The sequence below is a fragment of the Gopherus evgoodei genome, chromosome 13 (assembly GCF_007399415.2).
Source record: "Gopherus evgoodei ecotype Sinaloan lineage chromosome 13, rGopEvg1_v1.p, whole genome shotgun sequence".
Lineage (NCBI taxonomy): Eukaryota > Metazoa > Chordata > Testudines > Testudinidae > Gopherus > Gopherus evgoodei.
The window spans coordinates 9714146-9736381 of NC_044334.1; the positions used below are offsets into that span (position 1 = coordinate 9714146).

General features: G+C 42.7%; 1 protein-coding gene across 1 annotated transcript in view; it reads left to right on the forward strand.

Moving 5' to 3' along the window:
- TMEM132B (transmembrane protein 132B) overlaps nucleotides 1-22236 on the forward strand; it is a 347709-nt gene that overhangs the window by 91791 nt on the left and 233682 nt on the right. The window contains exon 2 of the mRNA XM_030583345.1: nucleotides 1154-2042. Within this exon, the coding sequence (XP_030439205.1) occupies nucleotides 1154-2042 (889 nt within the window). The remainder of the gene's footprint in view (nucleotides 1-1153; nucleotides 2043-22236) is intronic.

Below are 22236 nucleotides of genomic sequence, written 5' to 3' on the forward strand. Positions count from 1 at the left end.
CATTTTCTGATAATTTTCAGGGTTTTTTCCTTTCTCATTGGAACAAAACCAAACTGTTTAGAAGGTTTTTGTGAAATGGAATTACACCTCTACCTCGATATAACATGACCCGATACAACACCAATTTTGATATAACGCGGTAAAGCAGCCCTCCAGGGGGGTGGGGCTGCACATTCCGGCAGATCAAAGCAAGTTCAATATAACACAGTTTCACCTATAACGCAATACGATTTTTTGGCTCCCCAGGACAACGTTGTATCGAGGTAGGAGGTGTATGTCAAAACATCTGGTTTTTGGAGCAGAAAGATCAGGCTTCATCTCTCTGTCTAGGGCCCTGAGAGACCATCCCACTGAAACTCCCCCAAAATTCATAGGTATCTGTGGAAATATTTTGATTGCAAAAAGTGTTCCATCAAAAGGCTTCAAACCAGATCTAAATGGAACCCTTGTCTGAACTGCTCCTGTTCATAGTTTGCAAAACCAAATCAGGATTGATTCAGATTTGCAATCCCTAGATGGTCTGACTTTTCCTATTAGAGATGTTGTTGGTCAAAACATAAAACTTTTGTTTTATTAACTGCTAATCCCCCAAAGTGTGGTGCTTTATATACATTGGCACTAGGGTGACCAGACAGCAAGTGTGAAAAATCAGGACAGAGTGGGGGAGTAATAGGAGCCTATATTAAAAACAAACAAACCAACCCAAAAATTGGGACTGTCCCTATAAAATCAGAACATCCTGTCACCCTAATTGGAACTTGGATCTGCAGAACTCATGGGTTTCATTTGGTTGTGCAAAATGAAAATCCAACCAATAAGGTTTTGTGGAATCCAAACTAGAACCTGGCCTTAAGTCTGCTACTAGTGCCTGATCCAAAACTCACTTTACTTCAGTTAGCTTTGGATCAAGGCCTTATGGCAAACTTTTTACAAGGGGCACTACAGGAGCAATGGAATGTTAAGTATTGCAATGTCAGGTCTAATAGTGAGCCATGTTACCTTCATGGTGACAACATGTAAGTGCTTTGTAATGGTGACTAACAATAATGATCTATAGTAAATAATTGCTTCTGGGAGGAACTGAAGAAAAATTGTTAAGTAAATATTAGAATTCTTTTTCTGTTTTTCTTTTTCTTTTTCCTTTGGTTTGCAGTGGTGGAAAGCCGAGGAGGAGTCATGGACAGCACACAGAGATTTTCAAACCTGCCGGTATATCTTCCCATGAGCTATCACATCTCCAGTGCTGATGTTTCCTTCTTCCTCAAAGAAGCCAATCAAGATATCATGAGGAACTCCAGTTTGCAGGCAAGGGTGGAGTCATTCTTCATATACAAAGCCAAGCAGCCACCTGTAATAAATGCAACTTACGGACCTTTTTCAGTGGAACAAGTTGTTCCCGAGGACCTAATGCTGCCTTCTGCTCCTTTTGGTTTTGCTAACGAATTCACATTTAATTGGAAATTAAAATCACACATAATTGACAGCTCAATATATTCCAACAGACCTAAAGTGCAAGCCTTGTTCTATATCGCTGGAAAGGACTGGGATGACTATGATTCTGCAGAGAGATTGCCCTGTGTGAAGATGTTTGCTTTCCTGGAAACTAGAGAAGCTGTGGCCAGCTGTAGGTTGAAAGGTCATCTAGGATTATGTGTTGCAGAACTGGAATTAGCGCCGAGCTGGTTCAGCTCACCTCCACCATTGGTTGTGGAGCATGAGCAAACAGCAGCCTTTTTGGAAGGCATTACTGTGGAGCTCTTTTATAAGATGTATGCAACAGATGGGGAGTGTTCTCCTGAGGATGCAAAATGGGAAAACAACATACATGCAGATCAAGATCATGCACATAAGGCTTTGCTGCCGGTGGAGAGGATTGGTAGCATCATTGTTTATCCCACTCAAGACAAACTAAAACAATCTTCGCTGAGGCTAGATGAGAACGTCATGATCCACTTACCACTCAACCCTGTCAAGGAAGGTGACATAGTAACCTTTCATGTGTCCCTTACTGGTGACTCCTTAGCAGATCAGTTTATATTAAGGTAAGTGTTTTTTTAAAAAATACTTTATGTATTTAAATAATCCAGCAAACAACAGGGGCTGAGTGCATCCCAGGTATAGATCCATTGATTTCAGTGGACTTCAAAATTTGGCCTACCGCTTGGGAGAAAATTATAAGTGTTCTTTAAGTATCTGTGAGTATAATAGGATTTGGCACCTGGAAGCTGACTTTGAAGGCTGTGCCATTAATATTTGTATGACTTTCTTATAAAATGTGTTATTGATTATGACTAGTTTAACTGACTTTTCTTCTACTCATTATACCTCCTGTAGGCCAGGCAGAATGATTGACTATGGCTGTCCATTTTGGTAGAGAAATTTTTATAACAGGCATGTCCCACTGCTTTAATGTAGCTTTAATTCACCTACTTTTATACAACCTATTATCACAGTATCTGAGCACCTCTGAAGTATTTTTCTTGCTCCTCACAACACTCCCACAGGGTTGGGAAATGTTATCCCCATATTTTTTTTACAGATGAGGAACTGAGACACAGGGATTGAGTTTGTCCACACTGCCCTGCAGTTCAGATTATGGGGGCATGAAGAGTGGTGCACACCAAAGTGTTGTGTTGTAAATCCTTGTAGATGCTGCAGGCCTGAATTAAAAGGTTCCTAGTTTGCATTATCGTAGTCTGCAGTCCTTTTAGTTTGTGCCTGTAGCATCCACTAGGGCGAGCTACAGTGCAGCACTTTGGTATGCAGTGCTATTTACATCCCCTGTAGTCTGAACTGCAGGGCAGTGTACACTTGCCCAAGGTCACACTGGAAATGCGTGGCAGAGCCAGGATTTGGAACCAGATTGTCTGAGTCGTCCCAATTCAGTGTTTTAAAAACAAGACCAACCATCCTTCCTCCCCTTAGTAGTATTTTCTTTATTTTCAAGCTCAAATGATTGTTTGCTTGTGGCATGGCACGTTTCCATTGAACAGCAAAAGGGAAAACGAAAAAATTAACCCACCAAAAATGTTTTTCTTTGTCTACATCTCAGAATTGGAATCCGCTTCCTTGTTCTTGACTAGAAATGATTGGAAAACAGAAAATCTTTTTGTGAACATTTTAGTGGCAACTTTCCCCCCATTTTTTGGGGGGTAAAACGTAATTCTTGAAATTTTCCAACTGGTTTTATTAGTGAATTTCAGTTTTATCTGAGAACTGTTGAGTTGCACAGACCTGATTTCAGGCACTCTTAACCAGTATGAGGGTTAGTGCTGTGTATTTATTGCCATGCCTTGAACTGTTAGTGTTGGTTAAGAGCTACACAGAGACACAACTCGGAGAAATAAGAGCCAGATTTGAGGGCTAGAAAGGCCAAGAGGTAATTGGAAAGTGTCATTCTGAGAGAGTGTTAAGCACTAGGGAAAAGAGGAGTTGCAATACACACTGGCAACTTAGACACATTTTTACTCCTCACTTTTAAGTCTAAAATGGTGCGGGTGCTAAGTGACAGAAACATACTATCTGTGAAAAAGATGCAAAGTGAATGAATAACAAATCTTATGCCGGCACCTTTCTTCTTCTAAGCACTTTGTCACGCTGTCTGGATTGGCTCACGACTGTGAGTGCCTATATCGAGCCAGACTGTCAAAAACAAGACAGACACTCAAACTGGTGGTGTGTTCTATCATTTATATTTCACCAAGCCAGTAACACATATGAACTCCTGGGTCACTATCAGGGCTGTCCTTAGGATTTATGGTGCCCTATGCAGGATTATTAAATTGGTGCCCCTGTGCCTGACTTGCTCTGAGCAACACAAACATAAGCTTACAGTACTGGAAAACTTGCCACATGCATGTTATTAAAACCAGTTTAACTTAGTTAAGCACACTGTGATGCTGATGGACTAGCACTAAAGAAGCAGCACTATAGAAAAATTCTGATTTGACAGAATGATGCAAATATAATTTTTTTAATTTGTCAGTATTTTATTGGAAATTTCTGTGAAGAGGTATTGAAACAAGGATTTGTTTTTAATTAAAAGCAATCTTTCTGGCTTTCTTGGCTGCAAAATCAGTAATATCATTGTATGACAAAGACAAAGTGATGTCTTGTTCGATTGCAAGAATAGCAAAACCAGTCAAGTGTTCCTAACTCATTGTAGAGCGGAGATAGTTTTTAATGAGCTTTAGTTTTGAGAAACTCTGTTCTCCTGATGCTACTGTTACAGGTCAGGAATTGTCAGTAGAATACGAGTGGCAATGTACACGTTAGGATATATATATCTCAACAAGTTTGCGGGTATGAGTAAACTGTACAATGTCAATCATTGATTTTGCATGTGGCAACATTGATGACAGTGTACTCAATTCTTCGTACAGTTCAAGTCCATTTAAATCAAAACTATCACCGTGCTTCAGGAGGCTCTCTAGGTTCTTGCACTTTGTCATTAGTTGCTCTGGTTTTCCTATTTCATTGAATTTAGTCCCGCTCAGCCTGCTGCCAGCTGAGTGAATGGAACCCCAGGCCGACAGTAGGTTGAGTGGCTCAGCCGGGGGCTCAGCCGTTGGCCTGCTTAGCCTGGTGCCAGCCTGGAGTTCCTTGGGAGTCCCCAGGCCAGCAGTGGGTGCTGAGTGGGGACGGTGGCTGGGACCATGGCTGGCAATGGGGCAGCAGCCAGAATCCCAGAGCATCAAAAATCAGCTGGCATGCCATCTTTGGCACGCGTGCCGTAGGTTGCTTACCCCTGCTCTATACCAGTCTTTCCCAAACTGGGGTTTGTGAACCCTTGGGGATTTGCAGAACATTACTGGGGGTTCACCAGAAAAATTTCACTAATGGCAGCCAGAGGACCCCGTACATTGGAGACAGCAGGTGGGACCCAGTTGCAGGGCAGGCACCCCGAGCCCAGGGAGAGCAGGGCCGGGCAGTTTGGGCTGGGAGCCCGAATTCCGGCGGTCAGCAGGGGAGCTGGCAGCCCAAATCCCAGTGCTCTGCATGGGGCTGGTAGCCCAAACCCCAGGGAGAGTGGTGCCAGCAGCCTGAGTCCCAGGGGTTAGCAAGGGAGCCGGCAACCTGAACCCCAGTGCTCTGTGCGGGGCTGGCAGCCCAAGTAACAGGAAGAGTGGGGCTGGGCAGTTGGGGCTGGCAGCCTGAGCCCTGCCGCCGGCAGCCCGAACCCCAGCCTGAGCCCCAGGAAGAGCGAGGTGGGCAGTTGGGGCATCCATCACACTGAGGAAATTTAAAAATGAATATTTTCAGGGATTTAAGTTTAGGAAGGGGTTCATGACATTTCACAATTTAGTGATGGGGTTTGCGGGCTGTTAAAGTTTGGGCACCACTGCTCTATACACTAGTAAGGAGATGAGCATATTACAGTTGTTGGAGGGCTCTATTTAGCACAGGGGTAGGCAACCTATGGCACGCGTGCCGAAGGCGGCACACAAGCTGATTTTCAGTGGCCCTCACACTGCCCAGGTCCTGGTCACCAATCCGGGGGCTCTGCATTTTAATTTAATTTTAAATGAAGCTTCTTAAACATTTTAAAAACTTTATTTACTGTACATACAACAATAGTTTAGTTCTATATTATAGACTTATAGAAACGTCTATATATCGTTACAAGTGAGATTAATGCATGCAGTGACTTACGCGATTCATAGAGTCTAAACGCTAAATACATTCTTATAAAACTAATTACCTAACAAACAGGTGAACTGGTCCGATCTCCAGCTATGAGTTTGTAGGTTCTTAGCTCGTGTCTGCAGTCTTGGCAAGAGCTGGCACCTGGTGTGCCAGCATCACACACTTTACAAACATGAATTAAACATTTAAACATAATATAACATCCATATTATTATGAAACATGGATATTGCAGTCAGAATTAGACAGTGCTTATTGTACAAACAGTGAGTGACTGTCCCCAGGTTGCTAGGGTAAAAATGTCTAATAGATATAAATTCTCATGCTTCAGGGCCTACAACAACCCTTATGCTTATGGTCAGGAAGAAACTTCCCATAAGAGCCAGTTATTCTGTAATTGTTCAGTTTTGGGTTTCTTGCATCTTCCTCTGATGCATGCAATACTCGTTAATCATCAGTGATGGAGACAGGATACTGGACTAGATGGACCAATGTCATGATGTTGGATGGCAGTTCCTATGTTCCCATGAATCTGCTCAAACCATGGGACATATGGAGGAGCTGAATCAAAGAGATTTAAGTAATTTGCCCAAGATTGCAGTGGGAGTCCATGTTAACACTGAGATCCTTGGATCTCAGTTTGGTCTTCTAGGCTGAATACCAAAGTGGAAACTCCCCAAGGAATTAGATACTATTCAGAAATCTTGTTTGGCAAGTCGTTTCTTTCATTATGTTTGTAAGTTAAAGAAACAGTGGGTGCTTTATTTCAGGAAGCTAAATGCTAAAGGTAAGAGTAAGAATGCAGATCTGTTACCTGTTCACTGATGCTGCTGGCTTGACAGAGCAGACGCAGTTGTTGCTCTGAGTGTTTCAAACAATATTCACTCTTTGCCTATGAAGAATTTATTCAACTAAAGTTTATACAGTTAGCAGGGAATTATGATGAGGGAAATAAAATCACTGTAGCTCCTACATCTAATTTATAGCAGTTTTCCTCTGTAGGCTCTCCTTGTTTTTCAGACCATTAGTAATGTCCATAAAAACCCGGAAGGTTGTTATACCTAGAGTTTCTGTGTGTTTTCACCAGAGAAAAATATATTGAAGTGAATATGTTTGCCTTGGGGAAATATGTTTTTGCCCAGTATAACCGATTGTTTTAAATCATGTCTGTTATAAGTGGAGTGTGATGTATTCCATTCTGGCTCATATGAGACTATAGATCAAAATCAAATCATTCTTAAGATTTTCACTGTGATGCAAACTTCATTGATATGGTTGTGTGCAAACAGAATGGATGAGTGCAATTTTATGTGCCTCTTTAGTATTTCATGCACTGTGGTGTGCAGTGTTTTATTTTGTGCTGAATTTTGTACTAGTAAACACTGAATTTCAGTCCATAAAAAGAATCCAATTCTGCCTTTTGGGGTGAAATATTGGGATCTTAAGCTTTGTAATTTGAGAGCTAGGTTAACAGCTTCTTGGCAAATGGTGAGGAAAACAAATAGTAATTTGATGATGAACACTGTTTTTTGCAACAGTATCAAGAAAGTGGTTCAGGGAATGTATCTGTATTAGAAAGCACTCAAAATGTATCCGTCATATCGAAACAGAATGTTAACCAATTCCAACCGAGAAAACTCAAACCTTTGTTACCTTGCAAATGGCACTTAAATTTCTATTGACGTTGTAGACTCAAGTTGCCAAGCCAAGCTCCTGTATCAACATGTACAAATTTTACGTTTTTTTCCAATGAACTTGTCCCATTAAGAAGTCCGTGTTTGAAAGCCGGTCTCTGTGTGTCCAACAACAATTTATTTTCCACACAGATTGCTACTGGAATAACTATTCACTTTTTAAACCTGCTCCCATTTATTAATGCTAGCCTCCATCTTGAGTGGGATGCAACTGGAAAGTGAGCTGGAGAGAGACAACATACTGCTTTCAATCATTCACCAGTCAAATAGTTTGTTCTTTTTTTTTTTAATGTTACGGATGCTATATCTGAGTAATAGGAATAACCTATGGCTTTGTAATAGTCCCTTAATAAACAGAATTTAAAATTGATTAAAGGCTTCAGCTTTGCTTTGACCATTAATCAGTCTCTGAAGACATTTTATTGCTTTGTATTCTGCAAAGCAGACTATGGAGGTTATCTGACTTGAAAGACAGACAGAGACACATCCACGCAAACTGCCAGAGTCATGCTGAACCCCAGAAAGCATAGGACTTTGGAAGTTAGGCTTGAACGCCATCTGTTAGCCCATTGCCTTGGGTTCTGTAGCAAGTTCTCTATGCAAAATATTGTTGGTGCTGTGCCCGTTCCGTAGTGGTGACGTGGGCTTGTTCCATATCGTTGGTGAGAACCTCCTCAGTGATGCACGACTGCATGTGATTCAGCTGCTGCAAAACTTCTACGTAGGAATAACTTTAAAATCAAGATTGAATTTGTTTTAAAAGGGATGCTGTAGTTCAAACAGGAATTATTTGAGGGCAAATTCTGTGACCTATATTATATAGGTGGTCGGACTAGATAATCACAGTGCTCCTTTCTGGAGATTGTTAACATTAAGCAGTTTGGAGAACCCTGCAAAGCTAGTACAAAAATTATAGGACATATTCTCTCTTCTGATGCATGTGACTCCTATGGATATTTTCTTTACTAACCTAAGTTTATGATAAGTAATATACATGGATTAGTATATAATAAATATATACAAAGTGAGGGGGGAAAAAGGAAGCTATGAAGGAGCAAGGGGAAAAACTCTGTTTCCTTTTGTTTAAAAAAAAAGTCTCCTGATATAAATGTAGAAGTTGTATAAAAATGAGAGTGGATAGAATGATTCTTACTTGACTGAAAAGACAGCTGTCTCATCAAATAGATGCAGCTGGGGATGGTTTAACATTGCTTTCCTGGAGTGTACAGTTCTTTTAACACTATCTTGGGACAGTGAAGACATTTTGAAAGAAAAATGAAAATATTTTTGTGTCAAAGAAGATCATTTAGTGGAGTAATGGATAATCACTTCTTGGTTATGAGAAAAGAAGCCATGACTTTGTTTATAAAAACATGCAGTGTATCGGTGCTATTTTCCAAGTCTGTTTTAACCATGAATAAGAATATAGACATAAAACAAGGCTGAGAACTAACAGTTCATGGCTAAAAGGTAGGGTTGTTAGCATACATTACATGTGCCTGATACGAATGACCCGTCATTCTTTAATCCTCTGTCAGAATGGAAACAGAGACTGGAGATATTCCAGTAATAAGGGACAGATATCATGTAATGAATCCTATACTAGACAAATGAAACATGCTGTAGGTGGGATGCAATCACCACCATGCTTAAGAGGAATGGCAGGAATATACAGAAGGCTAAGCAGCCTAAAGAAAAGGGATTATACACCTTTTTTCTCTGCCGCACTCTGCATATTGCAGAAGTGAAAATTACTTTTTGATTTTGGAATGAATTAGTACAAAGTGAAATACAGGAGTATTAGCTTTTAATAATCACTATCACTAGCAGAACTGATATGAAGAATTTATATTAATAAACATAAATCCATACAGATGAGGGTAAATATCTGCCTACTAAGGGGAGAAAAATCACACAGGACTTTAAAATAGACTTTACAAGACTTCTTTGTTAATAATGAAAGATCTGTAGAGACATGAATGGTAAGAGGCAGTCTCCTGCCAAGAACAAAAGGGAAAAACAAAACAGGTTTTAGCCCTTGAAATACATTGGAAACAAGAGAACACAGAATATTGGGAACATAGCATGGCTGAGTAGTGAGAACATGGCCTTCATCATTTAAAATGAAATTGTTCTGAATCGGGTAGCAAGGCAGGAACATGTTGACTGCACAACTAAAACGACTGCTTATTAAAGCCCAAGAAATAACATTAGTATAAAAATCCATCACAAATAGAGTGGGGGGTGGAGGTAAGGACCCTTCTCAAATTAATCAGACAGTTCTTTCTATTAACAAATAATCACAAAATTAAATTATTACCGGTGACCATTATGGCAGATATGGGAATACTCAAAAAAAATTTCTAAAAATCTTAAGATAGTTAGTCAATATTGACACAAACTCTATCTCGATGAGATGTGTAAGTGCACCTGCGTGTGCACGCCACACAAAACAACTATATTAAAGGAACATTATTAAGGTTGTAAAGTCAAGCCTTCAAAGGTAGGAAATGCCAGGATTAAGGTTGACTGATGCCGTTTTTAATTGCATCATATGCTATTTTTACACAGGACCACTGCCGTGTTCAGTGCACAGGATGGATGGTGCTTGCTTAATGAAGCTATTCTCACTATTTTGCCTGCTCTTCATTGTTCAGCGTCTGGTCTGGTGCCTTATTACTGAGCATTGTTCAAAACCTGCTCTGAAGACAATTATTTGCTCATGGGTTTTTCTGTGGAGCTCGTCACTACTGTAGTGGGGTGACTGACAGATTTTTCCCATTTCCGGATGGAGCATTTACTTACAGAGATATTAAGATCAAAAGTTTCCACTAATTTTGGCTGCCCAATTTGAGAGGTCTAGGACTTGTATATGTAGCATTATGTGGCTCTTTCTGTGTTCAAAGGCTCAAAGAGGGGAGGGATAGCTCAGTGGTTTGAGCATTAGCCTGCTAAACCCAGGGTTGGGAGTTCAATCCCTGAGGGGGCCATTTAGGGACAGTACTTGGTCCTGCTTCAAAGGCAGGAAACTGGATTTAATGACTTTTCAAGGTCCCTTCCAGCTCTCTGAGCTAGGTATATCTCCTATTGACTTTGGTTACAGCTGTGAGTGCTCAGCACTCCTGCAAATCGGACCCCAGGGTCTCAGTTAGGCACAGTTAGTGACCCCCTGTGAAAAATGCGGTTTATGTGACTTGCTCAGTATCACACAATATCTCTATGGCAGGGATTGGGATGAAATCCCGGGCAGCAATGGACTGTCTCGGCTACCATCCTTCCTCTTCCTTCAGTTCCCTGCCTCATGCACTCCACCTCTTCCAACACCTGTAAGAAATGAGGCAGGGGTCCTCCTTTACTTCGTAATCCTGTATCCCCAGAGCAGGTTCTGTGTGTGCACTGAATAAGACAGGGTCCTGTGGGGAAAAATAATGTAATCCTATAGTTAAAGACTGTGTCTTAATGCACACACACACAGGCTGTGAATTGGAGTTGCATAGATGATCTTAATTCTGGCATTTCCGAACTTTTGAGTGCTTGACTTTTGCAGTCTTAATATTCTTTTAATGTGTTTTTTTGTGTGCAGTTTCCGAGGTGTTTAGAAAAACAAATGAGAAAACAAAAATCCCATTATGTAGCATCATATAAACACCAACATGATTCATCAGCAGGGTTGGAACCTTTAGATCCCCATTTACAGACCTCTGGTACTTGAGGTAATTGAGAAACTCATAGCAATAGAAGGTTGTCATCCCTTCTGTGGACTGGCACTAGAGCGAGATGAGAATTATACTCTGCTAGTGGGTTTCACAGAGATTTTCTGATAGCAGAGAAACAGGGAGATTCAGGAATGCTGGGTTCCATTCCAAGCTCTGAATGGGAGTGTGTCCAGTTGGCACGGACTCTTCCACCTGTTACCTCCCAAATTTGAACTTATCTGCCTCATCCAATCCAAACTGTCCCATTCCCAGTACTGCCTCTTTTCTACCCCAGGTTCCCTGTTCCAGTCCCATTCTCATTGCCTACCCAGTCTTCCCTCCTCAGGCTTCTTATCCCATCCCTCCTCTCCCCACTTCCCAGTCTCCTTGTCTAGTCAGTCCCAGTTATCCCCCCATATCCCAGTTCTTGGTCAAATCTGTCTTTCCTGCCACCTTTGCTAATTCCTAGTCCTAATCTCCTTGGCCAGGGAGTCCAGGTCTTCCCCTTTCCCCTATCTTCTAGAATCTTAATGTCCTCACACATCGCTAGCCTGTTGGTGCCCAGATCCTCTCTCCTTGCCCAGCCAATCCCAGTTTCTCCCTCTCCCCAGTCTTGCCAGATTCCTTGTCCCAATGTATTCCTTTCCCTTTCTCTTGTCCAGTTTTGTCCCCTCTGCGTTCAGTTCAAATGGCTTCTTCCTCCAGGCTCCCTGTGTGCCACTGTGGGGTCACTGAAAGTGTGGGAGAGACAGGCTCTCTGCTCCCAGTTACAATGCCTGGCCCCACCCAGACTGGAGCAGCCATTACAGAGGGAATCTTTCTGAGCCCCCTGCAGCCCTTGGCTGGAGCAGTCTCGGTTGCTTTCTGGGAATGGGGCATGCAGAGTCTGGTCCAGCCGCAGTAGCTGTGAGAGGCTCGAGCATGCTCAGTGAGGATGGAACATTTGAAGAATTTAGCTGCTAAAATCTAAGTAGTCTCTGCTGAGCATGTGCAAACTGTGATTTTTTTTGAAAGGCTTATAACTTGGCCAAATGTAGGCAGATTTTCTTGGGGACAGCAAAAGCACATCTCTGACACAAAAGCCAACTCCTACCCATTTTCACAAGGGGTTGCTATACCTTTTAAATGTGGACAAAATGACATGTTTTCCCCTCCCTAGCTTTGTTCTCTGAGATGACTTTAACCGTTTACTGATATTTTTCCAAAAAAAATTCTGCTTGAGGCAGGCACCCAAGATGGAAAACTTTTAGCCTGAAGAATTAAAGTGTGGCAAAGTGTAAGCAATTGAAAACAGGACCTTTATAATGGGAAGTGTCAGGTAACCATGATACATTGCACTACCATCATCATCAAACGCACATAGTCTATGAAGGACCATTGTGCCAGCCAGGGTGGCCACGACAGATGGCATTGCATAGATCATTGTAGTTCCTAGATCTGGCCAGCGCTGGCTCTAGGACTTTTGCTGCCTCAAGCAAAAAAAATTTTGACCATCCTCCCTTTTTTTCATGCCCCCCCTGACCCCTCCCTAACTCAACCCCTTCCCCAAATCCCCAGCCCCTCCTCCTCGCCCGGGCGTGCAGCATTTCCCTCCCCATTGCTTTCTGGGGGCTCCCATGACCTCTCACCCTAGCTCACCTCCACTCCATCTGCTCCCCCTGGTGTGCCCCCATTCCACTTCTCCCCACTCCCTCTCAGGCATGGGAGGGCGGAGAAGCGGAGCAGTGGCTCATTTAGGGGAGCAGGCAGAGCAGAGGTGAGCTAGGTGGGGGGACACAGGAAGTAATGGGGCATAGAGGAACCACTCCTTTCTCCAGCTCACCTCCGCTCCACCACTGCCACCTGCCCCGAGCACCCGCCGCTAGGCTTCTCCTACCTCCCTCCCAGCCTTGCTGCACAAAACAGCTGTTTTGTGCACAGCAAGCCTGGGAGGGAGTGGGGAGAAGAGAAGTGGCAGCGGCGTGCTCAGAGGAGCAGGCGGAGGCGGCACTTTTTCCCCATGCCCCAGATTCGGCACCTATGATGGCCGGCGCCAGAATGCCGCCCCTAGAAATGTGCCGCCCCAAGCACCTGCTTGTTTTGCTGGGGCCTGGAGCCAGCCCTGGATCTGGCTCAATCTCGTGAATCCACAAATCTCTGGGGCGGCCCTGCTGGGAGTGCCAGGTAGGACCCTTTTGCGTGTCGCTGGAGAGTTTGAGTGCATGGTACGTTAGTGGTTTTTTTGTCCCTTCTGATGACATGGTGGTACTACCAGCCCCTCCTATAATATATCATGATATACAATGGTGTGGCATGGAAACATAGACTACATGATGATTTGGGCATAAAGAATTGAAGCCTGATCTTGTGGCCATTGAAGTCAATGATGATGCTCTTGCTATTTTCAGGGGTAAGAATTCAAACCCTTTATCAGCATAATTTGGGGATAGATATATTACAACAAAGCATTTTTACCCACTCCTCATATAGTCTTTTATTGCCACATGATGTACTGGAGCCTGTATTTTAGACATGTTCTAGATAATTTCTTAAATATTTTATTAGAGGTTGTGGTTTTTTTGCTATCCTCTCTGCAAAGCCAGTTTCCCTCACCACTGAGGGTGGTGGTGGTGGGAGAGGAATTCTAAAAACTTCTGAAAATGACCTGAAATAGCTTTTTCTAAACATAAGACAGTACTAAATGCTTAAATAACGGTAGCTGTCCAAACGAGGATAAATGACCCAGTTAATTCCATAAAATCGCAGAAGACTCACAATGCCACAGCTAGCAAAGCCATTTAATGGAATTTTAGATAAAGGACAATGACCTGCTACAATGGGTAGGGCAACAATCACTCTTCATATGAAAAACAGGCAGCATAGCAGCGAGAGGCTGATTTCACTATTGAGTAACTGGTATGAAAGAGTCTCCGAAATAACCACAATGTGATCACAATGAAGTAATACTAACTGCAATAAAACTCTCTCTGTCTGACTTCTGTCCTGCAAAAGGCAAAAGCACCAGAATCTCACTGGCTTATGCAGATACAATGCTTCCCATCTTGTTGTTCGGGTGCATAGTCTATAGGAAGGAAGCCTATCTGTGCCGAAGTTTTCCCTTTGTAAAATTAGGGGTAAGAGCACTTCCCTATCTCACGGGGAAGGATAAACACATGAAAAGACTGAGGCCATCTGAATACCCAAAGAAGACAAATATTTTATATGAAATAACTTAGTATACTGCATATGCATCTAGATACATAACTATAGAATGGAAAGAAAAAAATTATGTATGGAAATTTAAATGCATCCCACATATAAGTTGGCACCTCGTTTACCAGATTGCATTAGAAATAGATAAGTGGGGCCAGGCATAATCAGTTGCAGTGCATCTCATACAATGTATCAGGCGTTGGACTCTGAAGCACTTAGTTTTACATCTGAGTAGCAAACTAATGGAAAAACAAGATTTAGAACAGAAGCACTGACAACCTCTTGTCTACACTGGTGTTAGCAGGAGCTGTTATAATCAACAAACAAGGGGAAAATGTGAAAAACGTTTCCAGTATATTTGGAAGGTGCCAATATACCCTATGGCTTGACACACATTTATCCTTGTTGACAGTAATGGAATGAGATTTTACATTTCTAAGTAGCTGGGATTTTACAAGCCCATTCTCAGGCCTATCCTTCTCTTCCGAAGTTTCAGCATGACAGCTCTGGCTAATTATCTCCAGCCAGCTTCTGCGTAACTTGATATTTTGTTTCAAAACGTGTAAAGATCTGGGGAGTGATGTCAGGCAGATGTGGCATAGTGCACATCACAGAAAGCATACTGAGGGGGAACGCTTGAGATTCCGTTAAAAGGCTCAGGAGGCATTTCGCTTTCTAAAGCACTGTAGTCGTAAGCGTAGGCTGGGGTGCTGTGATGAGGGTGCATAGTGCTGCAGTGTGACAGATGGAGGGAGATGACTACCTTGGAGTTGATTGGCTCGATTCTTTGGTCCAGTAAGTTCCCACTGTGCTGGTTAAGTGAAGTGAACTTAGACTGGCTGAAGATTCCTCATGGGGTGTCTTCTCCTCTGGCTGCTTCCTTCTTCCCTGGAGCGGTGGGGAGGGGGGAATGAATATGTCTGGGCAGGAAGGGGAGGCAGGGAGTAGGTTAGGGTGTAGTGGAACAAGGCCTTGCTGCTATTGATTCTCTACCAGGGGAAGGTCTTTCACCAGCCCTGTATGTTAAAGTTGCCTCTCTGAAGTTTATGCTGTGGCCGATCAACTGAGAATCAGGAAACCGTGTCCAGCTCACTGACCATCTCCCTTTTCCACTTGGCCTATGTGTTGCTTTGCTCGGCCACAGTCGAGAACTGAGCCTGACTGGTTGAGACCCTGATTCAGCAGAGTACTTAAGCATGTGCTTAACTTTATGCTTGTATTTTAAATATTTCACTGTCTAGGAATGGGAAACTCACATGCCTAAAGTCAAATATGTGGTTGACTGTTGTGCTGAAATGAGTTCTTCCTTTTGGAGCACTAAGTAGCAGGTGATTCGGGCTGGTCCACACTAGGGGGGGAAATCGATCTTAGATACGCAACTTCAGCTACGTGAATAACGTAGCTGAAGTCGAATATCTAAGATCGGATTACTCACCCGTCCACACCGTGCGGGATCGATGTTCGCGACTCTCCGTGTCGATTCCGGAACTCCGTTGGGGTTGATGGAGTTCCGGAATCGATATAAGCGCGCTCGGGGATCGATATATTGCGTCTAGATTAGACACGCTAAATCGATCCCCGAGCAATCGATTTTAACCCGCCGATACGGCGGGTAGTCTGGACGTGGCCTAGATGGACATTAATGTTAGACGTGGGGGAAACTTTGAGTTATACCCTCACCGTTGAAGGAGAAAGGGTAGGATGTTTTGGAATAATTCCTGGCCACTTTGAAGTCAATGAGACTTCTGATGATGACCCCATCTGCTGGATTTTACCCTTTAACTTGGACTGTTTCCTAAGGCTGCTCATCTAAATCTTGTCTCTTCTTCTTGTCTACTGTCTCAAAGATCTGGTCTTTTCTGTCTAGATTGATTACCACCAGGCTTCTCAAGGTTGGGGCTGGGGGGAGGGGTCTTTGTTTTATTCCAGGGTATTGCACAAAGGGCCAGCTGATTGTGCCCTGAAAATATTATGGTAATTTAAATAATGAATAATGGGAAGTAAAAGCAGCAAAAGATGGAACTAATTGGGTGAGATTTGCACATACACAACCGGCTCTGAGCTCAACAGCAGCTGGAAATGAATTAAAAGCTATTTTCAGTTGACAAAATTGATTAAATATTCAGTAGTGCAGCGAGTGATTTAAAGGTAGCCAGTTATGAGGTAAAATTTTTATGTACCCAATTACTTCCTTTAAAAAAAAAACCCCTCACAAAGCTTGTGATGTATGAGGGTAGATTAAAAAGGTTCTTAGCTTGGGGAGAACATTCTAACTTACAGAACATCTGCTGGTTTCATGCAAATTGTGTGCCCTAATGACTCAACCAACATGGGGATTGGGATGGGGATTCTTTATTTTGGAATGCATGTTGAATGCTTCTTTTGCAGTGTGCTGCTAGTCAATGACTACATGATCAAATCCCAGTGCGGGGCTTCGTTAACTGAAAAGACAGTACGTCTCAGTCTTGTTTAAACAAATTGGATTGCTGTCATTAGTGGTCCTATGTGTAATGAACAGTACTAAAATGGTAAGTAGAAAGCAGGCACCTTTAAATTTGCTTTCTTTGGGACACAGACTTTTGGGTCAGATTCTGCTGTCAGCTACAGAGGAGTAAATAGGGTGTAATACCATTTGAATTCAGTGAAGTTTTACTCTGTTTGCGTTGATTTTCATTTCAAATGCTTCATATTCATGCTGTTGCATCTGAGCAGACGTTTTGTCCCTTTGTTTCCCAGTGTGTTTTTTCACAGTGAATGTAGGAACGCTGGTCCAGTGGGTAGGACATTAGCCTCAGGCTTGGGAAACTCAGATTTGATTTCCTGTTGTGCCACAGACTTCCTGTGTCGCTTAGTCTATTTGTAAAATGGGGCAAGAGCACTCCCCTCCCTCACAGCATTCCTGTGAGGATAAACACACACATTAAAGACTGTTTACACAGTACGGCTCACACAGCATGACAGTGGGAGCCATATAGGTGCTAATATTCAGTTAGTGCATGGGCTAATTTTAATGCTTAAGAAAAGTAAAGAAATCTAAGTCAGATAATTGGCTACAATCCACATTGATAGAAAAGTTGAAAGGAGGGCATTTAAATGGGCAGAGTTAGGGCCAACGGGGAAAGGGGTTGCTACATCCCCCATCTGTAGCTCTATATTAAAGCATGTGAATGGAGGGAAGCCAAGTCAACCCCCAATTATCTCTTGTTTTAACTTGGCCATTGTGACAAAACTACCTCCTTCTTGCAATCACTTTCTTCTCTTTGGGTGGCCCAAGCTTTTGTGTTGGATTAATGAAAGAGAGTAGTTAGAAGGCAGTTACACTGAAAAGCCATCTCTAATTGCACTGGTACTAGAAGGCAGTGAGTGTGTGGGGGGGAGGCAGAAAGCAAAGAAGTCAAACCGGGGTTAGATACAGGGCATTCCTTGCACATTCAAAATATTCACTGACATTATGGACGGTTTAGTGCAAGGAATGTAGGGGCTAGGCGGGACGTGTACAAGTTCTTCTATAGAAAATCTTTAATATAGGATATGATAGAATGTACCAATTAATAGTTGTAAGTTCCTGGGTGTTGAGAGTTTTGGAGTTTGTCTCATGAAAGAGAGCAGTGAAGCTTGGATCTGGATCCCAACAAAATCACATTTTGGGTGGTTTTAGATCCAGGGTTTTGGCTCTGGCCCACACTGGGGTAATTCCATTGATTCCAGTGAAGCTACTTAAGGTATGCACAAATGAAAGTAACAGAATTTTGGGGGTGGGAGATGGGCACAGAGAGAGAGAGAGTGTGACTATTGTAAATTCACATGAATGATAACTAATGGGAAATATGCCAATGCCCAGAGTGGATGGCTTGTGATTTTGGTGATGTAGGCCATTCATGTACATGTTATGTGTTCTGAACCCTTATTTTTCAATGGGACACACTGCCACAGCACAGTAAATCAGACACAGTCTTGGTTATGGAGTTGCTACTGTTGGCTGCATAACAGCACAAGCATCTACACGTAGCTCAGTAAATTTCAGTGCTTCTTTCATTTGTCTGCATTAGCATGGATACTGCTGCTTGTGGGATGCATTCTACCGATATTTTTCAAAATATAAAGAAAACGCTAACAGAACGGTGCAAAAAAAAATCTGTCTGATTCAGTCTTAAGTTGTGTAAGCTATAGACGTTGGAGCAATGAACAGTTATGAAATTCTAAAGGAACAGCTAGTTGTAGCCAAGCAACAATTGTTTGAAGGTGGCTCTATTTATTTACCTCTGGCATGAATTACACAGTGGATTCATGCTAAAATGTTTTATATGAATTCATTCAAACTCTCCATTATATAAAGATGCTTAAAAAAAAACTAACTGCCAATGGAAATGTAGGTCAAAAGCTGCATATCCTATATTTGCTGAAAAAGTTGTGCATTGAACATTTCATGTGTCTGAGTTCATTAAAGCAAGAGTTCTCCTTTGCACCTTTCCTGCATGGTACCTTTCACCTCGGAATCCCAGAGAGAGATTGATTAGCGTTAAGGGTCAGGGTTTGCCACCATTGCTCACGTGGAATAATACTTCACTCTGCAAATAGTCCCACTAAGGCCAAGGGGAAAGGTACTACTCTGTGTGAGTAAGGGTGGTAGAATCTGGCCTCACTGTGGTAAGCCTCAACAAACTTGCGAGGTAGGGAAAGGAGATAGGGGGTACTTAGATTCACTCTGGGTCAAAGAGCAACCCCAACCAGAATTGTAGTGTTCTGATTTGCAATACATTGCTCTAACCTCTAGACAATACTTCCTCTTTGCATTCTACCCCCTATTCTCACCCATTCTTTGTGTTGGCTTTTAGTATATGAAATGCTAAACTTGCCCCTCAAACGATATCCCTGGATCACCTCACTGATGAAATGCGTGTGTACTGTAGGGGCCTATTTTCTTCTAGACAAATGCCTATGGAGCAGAGAATGATCTCACCACACATTAAGTGGTGGGAGTCGTTGTCTGGATTGTTGGAAAGACTGTAGGCCCCTTTAAGGGCTAGAGAGCCAGGGAGTGGCTTTCTACTGCAGTTGCAGACCAGGTCAGCGCGGGGATGCTGACCTATCTCCCCCAGGGGACTGGAAGTGGTGGTGATGGGGACTATATAGGTGTATGCTGGTGCAGAAAAAGCCCTCTTTTATCTGGACTGGGTGGAGCAGCACTTCCCTTCTGACCCATGGAAGTGGTGAAATACCAGGTTTGGTCAGGATCTGCTGTGGGCCTGGCACTAATCGCTCTGTTCTCGGGGGGCTGGAAAGGAATTTTTGCCTTGCTGCCAGATTGGCCAAGGCAAGGTGGGTTTTTTTCCCCATTTTCCGCACAGCACGTTCGGGGGAGGCTTCGTTGGGGCGAACATGAAACAGGAGTTTGGCCATGATGTTGCAACTCAATATGTAAACATGGGGTGGATCTCTGGTGCAGGAACTCCCTAGGGAGGGATACAGTGATCAGATAGAATGGACTGGGAAAGGATTGAAAGGAGGTAGTCTTTAAAGGAGCAGAAACAGGGGGGCTTCAGGGCTTCTCCGACATTTACAGCAGAGAGCCAACCCTCCTATATTTTATAGCCTCTTTCAACCCTCATTTGGGGTGGTGGATGCTGAGGTCCCAGCAGCAGGCTGGCTGGAGGCCAAGATGGGTAAGGGGGAGGCTGACAGAAGCCGTTGGATATATATTAAAATGATGATGGAATTACTTGCTCTGTACACTTTTATCTGCCGGGTACTCCCAAGCATTTAAGAATTAAAGTTGTGGCCTAATAAACTACACTCAGTGGCCCCTGTCCGTCTTCCCGCATAGCTGCACAATAGGCCACTTCATCTCCAGGATGTCCTCTAATGGACGGACACTGAGAGTTTTGACAAGGTTTCATGCCTCAGTTGCTGGATCACTCTGATGAGTATGTCGTGTGCAAAGCAGACTGCTGCATGCTTACCTCTCTGCCATCTCCTTGTGGGTGTTTCACTGCTGCCTCTATACTAGAATAGCCAAAACTGAGCTCATCATCTATCCGCCAAAACCATCTCTTCCTGGAGTCCCCTCTGCCATCAATGCACAAACTGGATATTCTCTTAGATTCCTTTCTCTTTCACCCTGGCTCTTGCTAAGTCCTGCCCCTTTTTCTTTAAAATCCTCCTTTCCACCCCAAGAGACAGAACCATGGTCCATATCCTCTCTTTCTCAGCTTGGTTCCTGGCAGCCATGCCTGTCCTCCTTACCCCCTTCTAGTTTATGCAAATTGCTTCTGTTAAAAAATCTCCTCTGACCATATTGTCTCGCTCCGACCCAGCTGAAATCCCTTCACTGGCTTGTCTCACTCTTTTTGCATTATGTTTAAGCTCATCTTTTAAACCATCTACAATGCCAGCCCTGCCTTAGATGCTCTCCTCACACTGTTACACCCCCCTCAGGCTTCCTTTGCTTCTCCGTATCCTACTTCTAAACGATGCTACAAGCTGCCTAGTAACCTCACATCTCACTGAAGTTGAGGCACTCCACACCGCCCAGCGCTGGGCCCTCTCTCATCTTCTCAGCTTCACCCTTCCTTTCATGAGACACTTTCTAGGCATGGAAGTCTCTCATTTCCTTTGTGCCAAGAATTCTCCCTCACCAGTGTCAAATTCCTTTCCTTTTATGATTCTCTTCTAAGCTGATCTGTTTACTGACAGTGCCGTGTGCCTTCTAGCACCTTACCAATCCTCCTCTTTATGGCCTGTGTCTAGAAGTGCTCTAGGTCAAGATTGCTGTATTATGTGTTCCACATGATATCAAGTAAATTCACAGGGCTACATAAATGCTAAATAGTACACTATGTATTTGACTCACATACATGTTTCAAATCACACACACAAATCTAGTCTAAAGCTAGTTTTATTCAAAGCACTGGTATTCTATGTAAAATTGCCGAGAGATAAGACTTCTGCTATTCATTGTTTTTAGTTAAGTATGAAATAAAAAAATCAAAGGGAGCCTTTTTGCAAAGATGGCTTTACTTACTCAAGCTAATAATCCCTTTTTTTTCCTTGGCCCTTGATATTAATTTAGTTCTCTCCAGATTGCTATCTTGGGATACCAATAGTTGTTGTCTATTTACCTGTAGAACAGGTAAAGCACAGGAAGTTAGCAATGGCAGCTCCCTCAAATGCCCCTACTGATGTGTCTCAAACCAAGATCTCAAGTTAGATGTGGAGATGAATGCCGCTTAATCTTTTTTAACCATTCCATCCACTTCCATTTCAAAATTAAGATTGTTTTGTGACAAAATGAATCTCATTTCGTCCAATAACAAAATTGTGCTTGAGTTGTTCATTGTGTTTGCAAATGTTCCTACACAGAAGATTCAGCTTGCATGAATTTCTTGAACATGGTAAGCTGAAATTCAGTATTGTGTGTTTGTACTGTGGTAGCGCGTACAAGCCTTCGTCATGCACCAAGACTCCTATTGTGTACACAGAAAAAAGGACAGCTCCTGCCCCAAATTATTTACAACTGTTGAATTCCTGGAATTGTTTGCAGACAATTTGCACTCCCTTTCCCCCAGCTCTGTAATATGAGTGTCTGAGTTATAACATGTTGTGAATTGGACACTTAGTCAGAGGGATCTGCTCACAAACTCATTTTACGTAAGCTTTTTGAAAAAAGCAGATCTTGTCAGCCTAGACTTGTAAAAAGCTGCTTGCCCAGGATGAGTGAAACATGGTACTTTCCCCCCCATTGTGATCATTATCATGGAAAAGGATGGATGAGCAGAAGCTTTGATTTGGGCTGGTAAATTTTCTGGACAATTTTGTAGGCTTTAGTTTATTGTAATATTTCTTTTGCTTATTTTTTTTTTTTAAAAAACAGAATGAACAAGAAGCATCTAACACCCTTCTTTAGGATAAAGTATGCCTTCCTTCTAGGACTAAGCAAGTTCTTTGCCTGTGTCTGCTGTTATCAAGATGAATGGCATGTTGATTGACAAGAAAACTAAGTATCAGAGGGGTA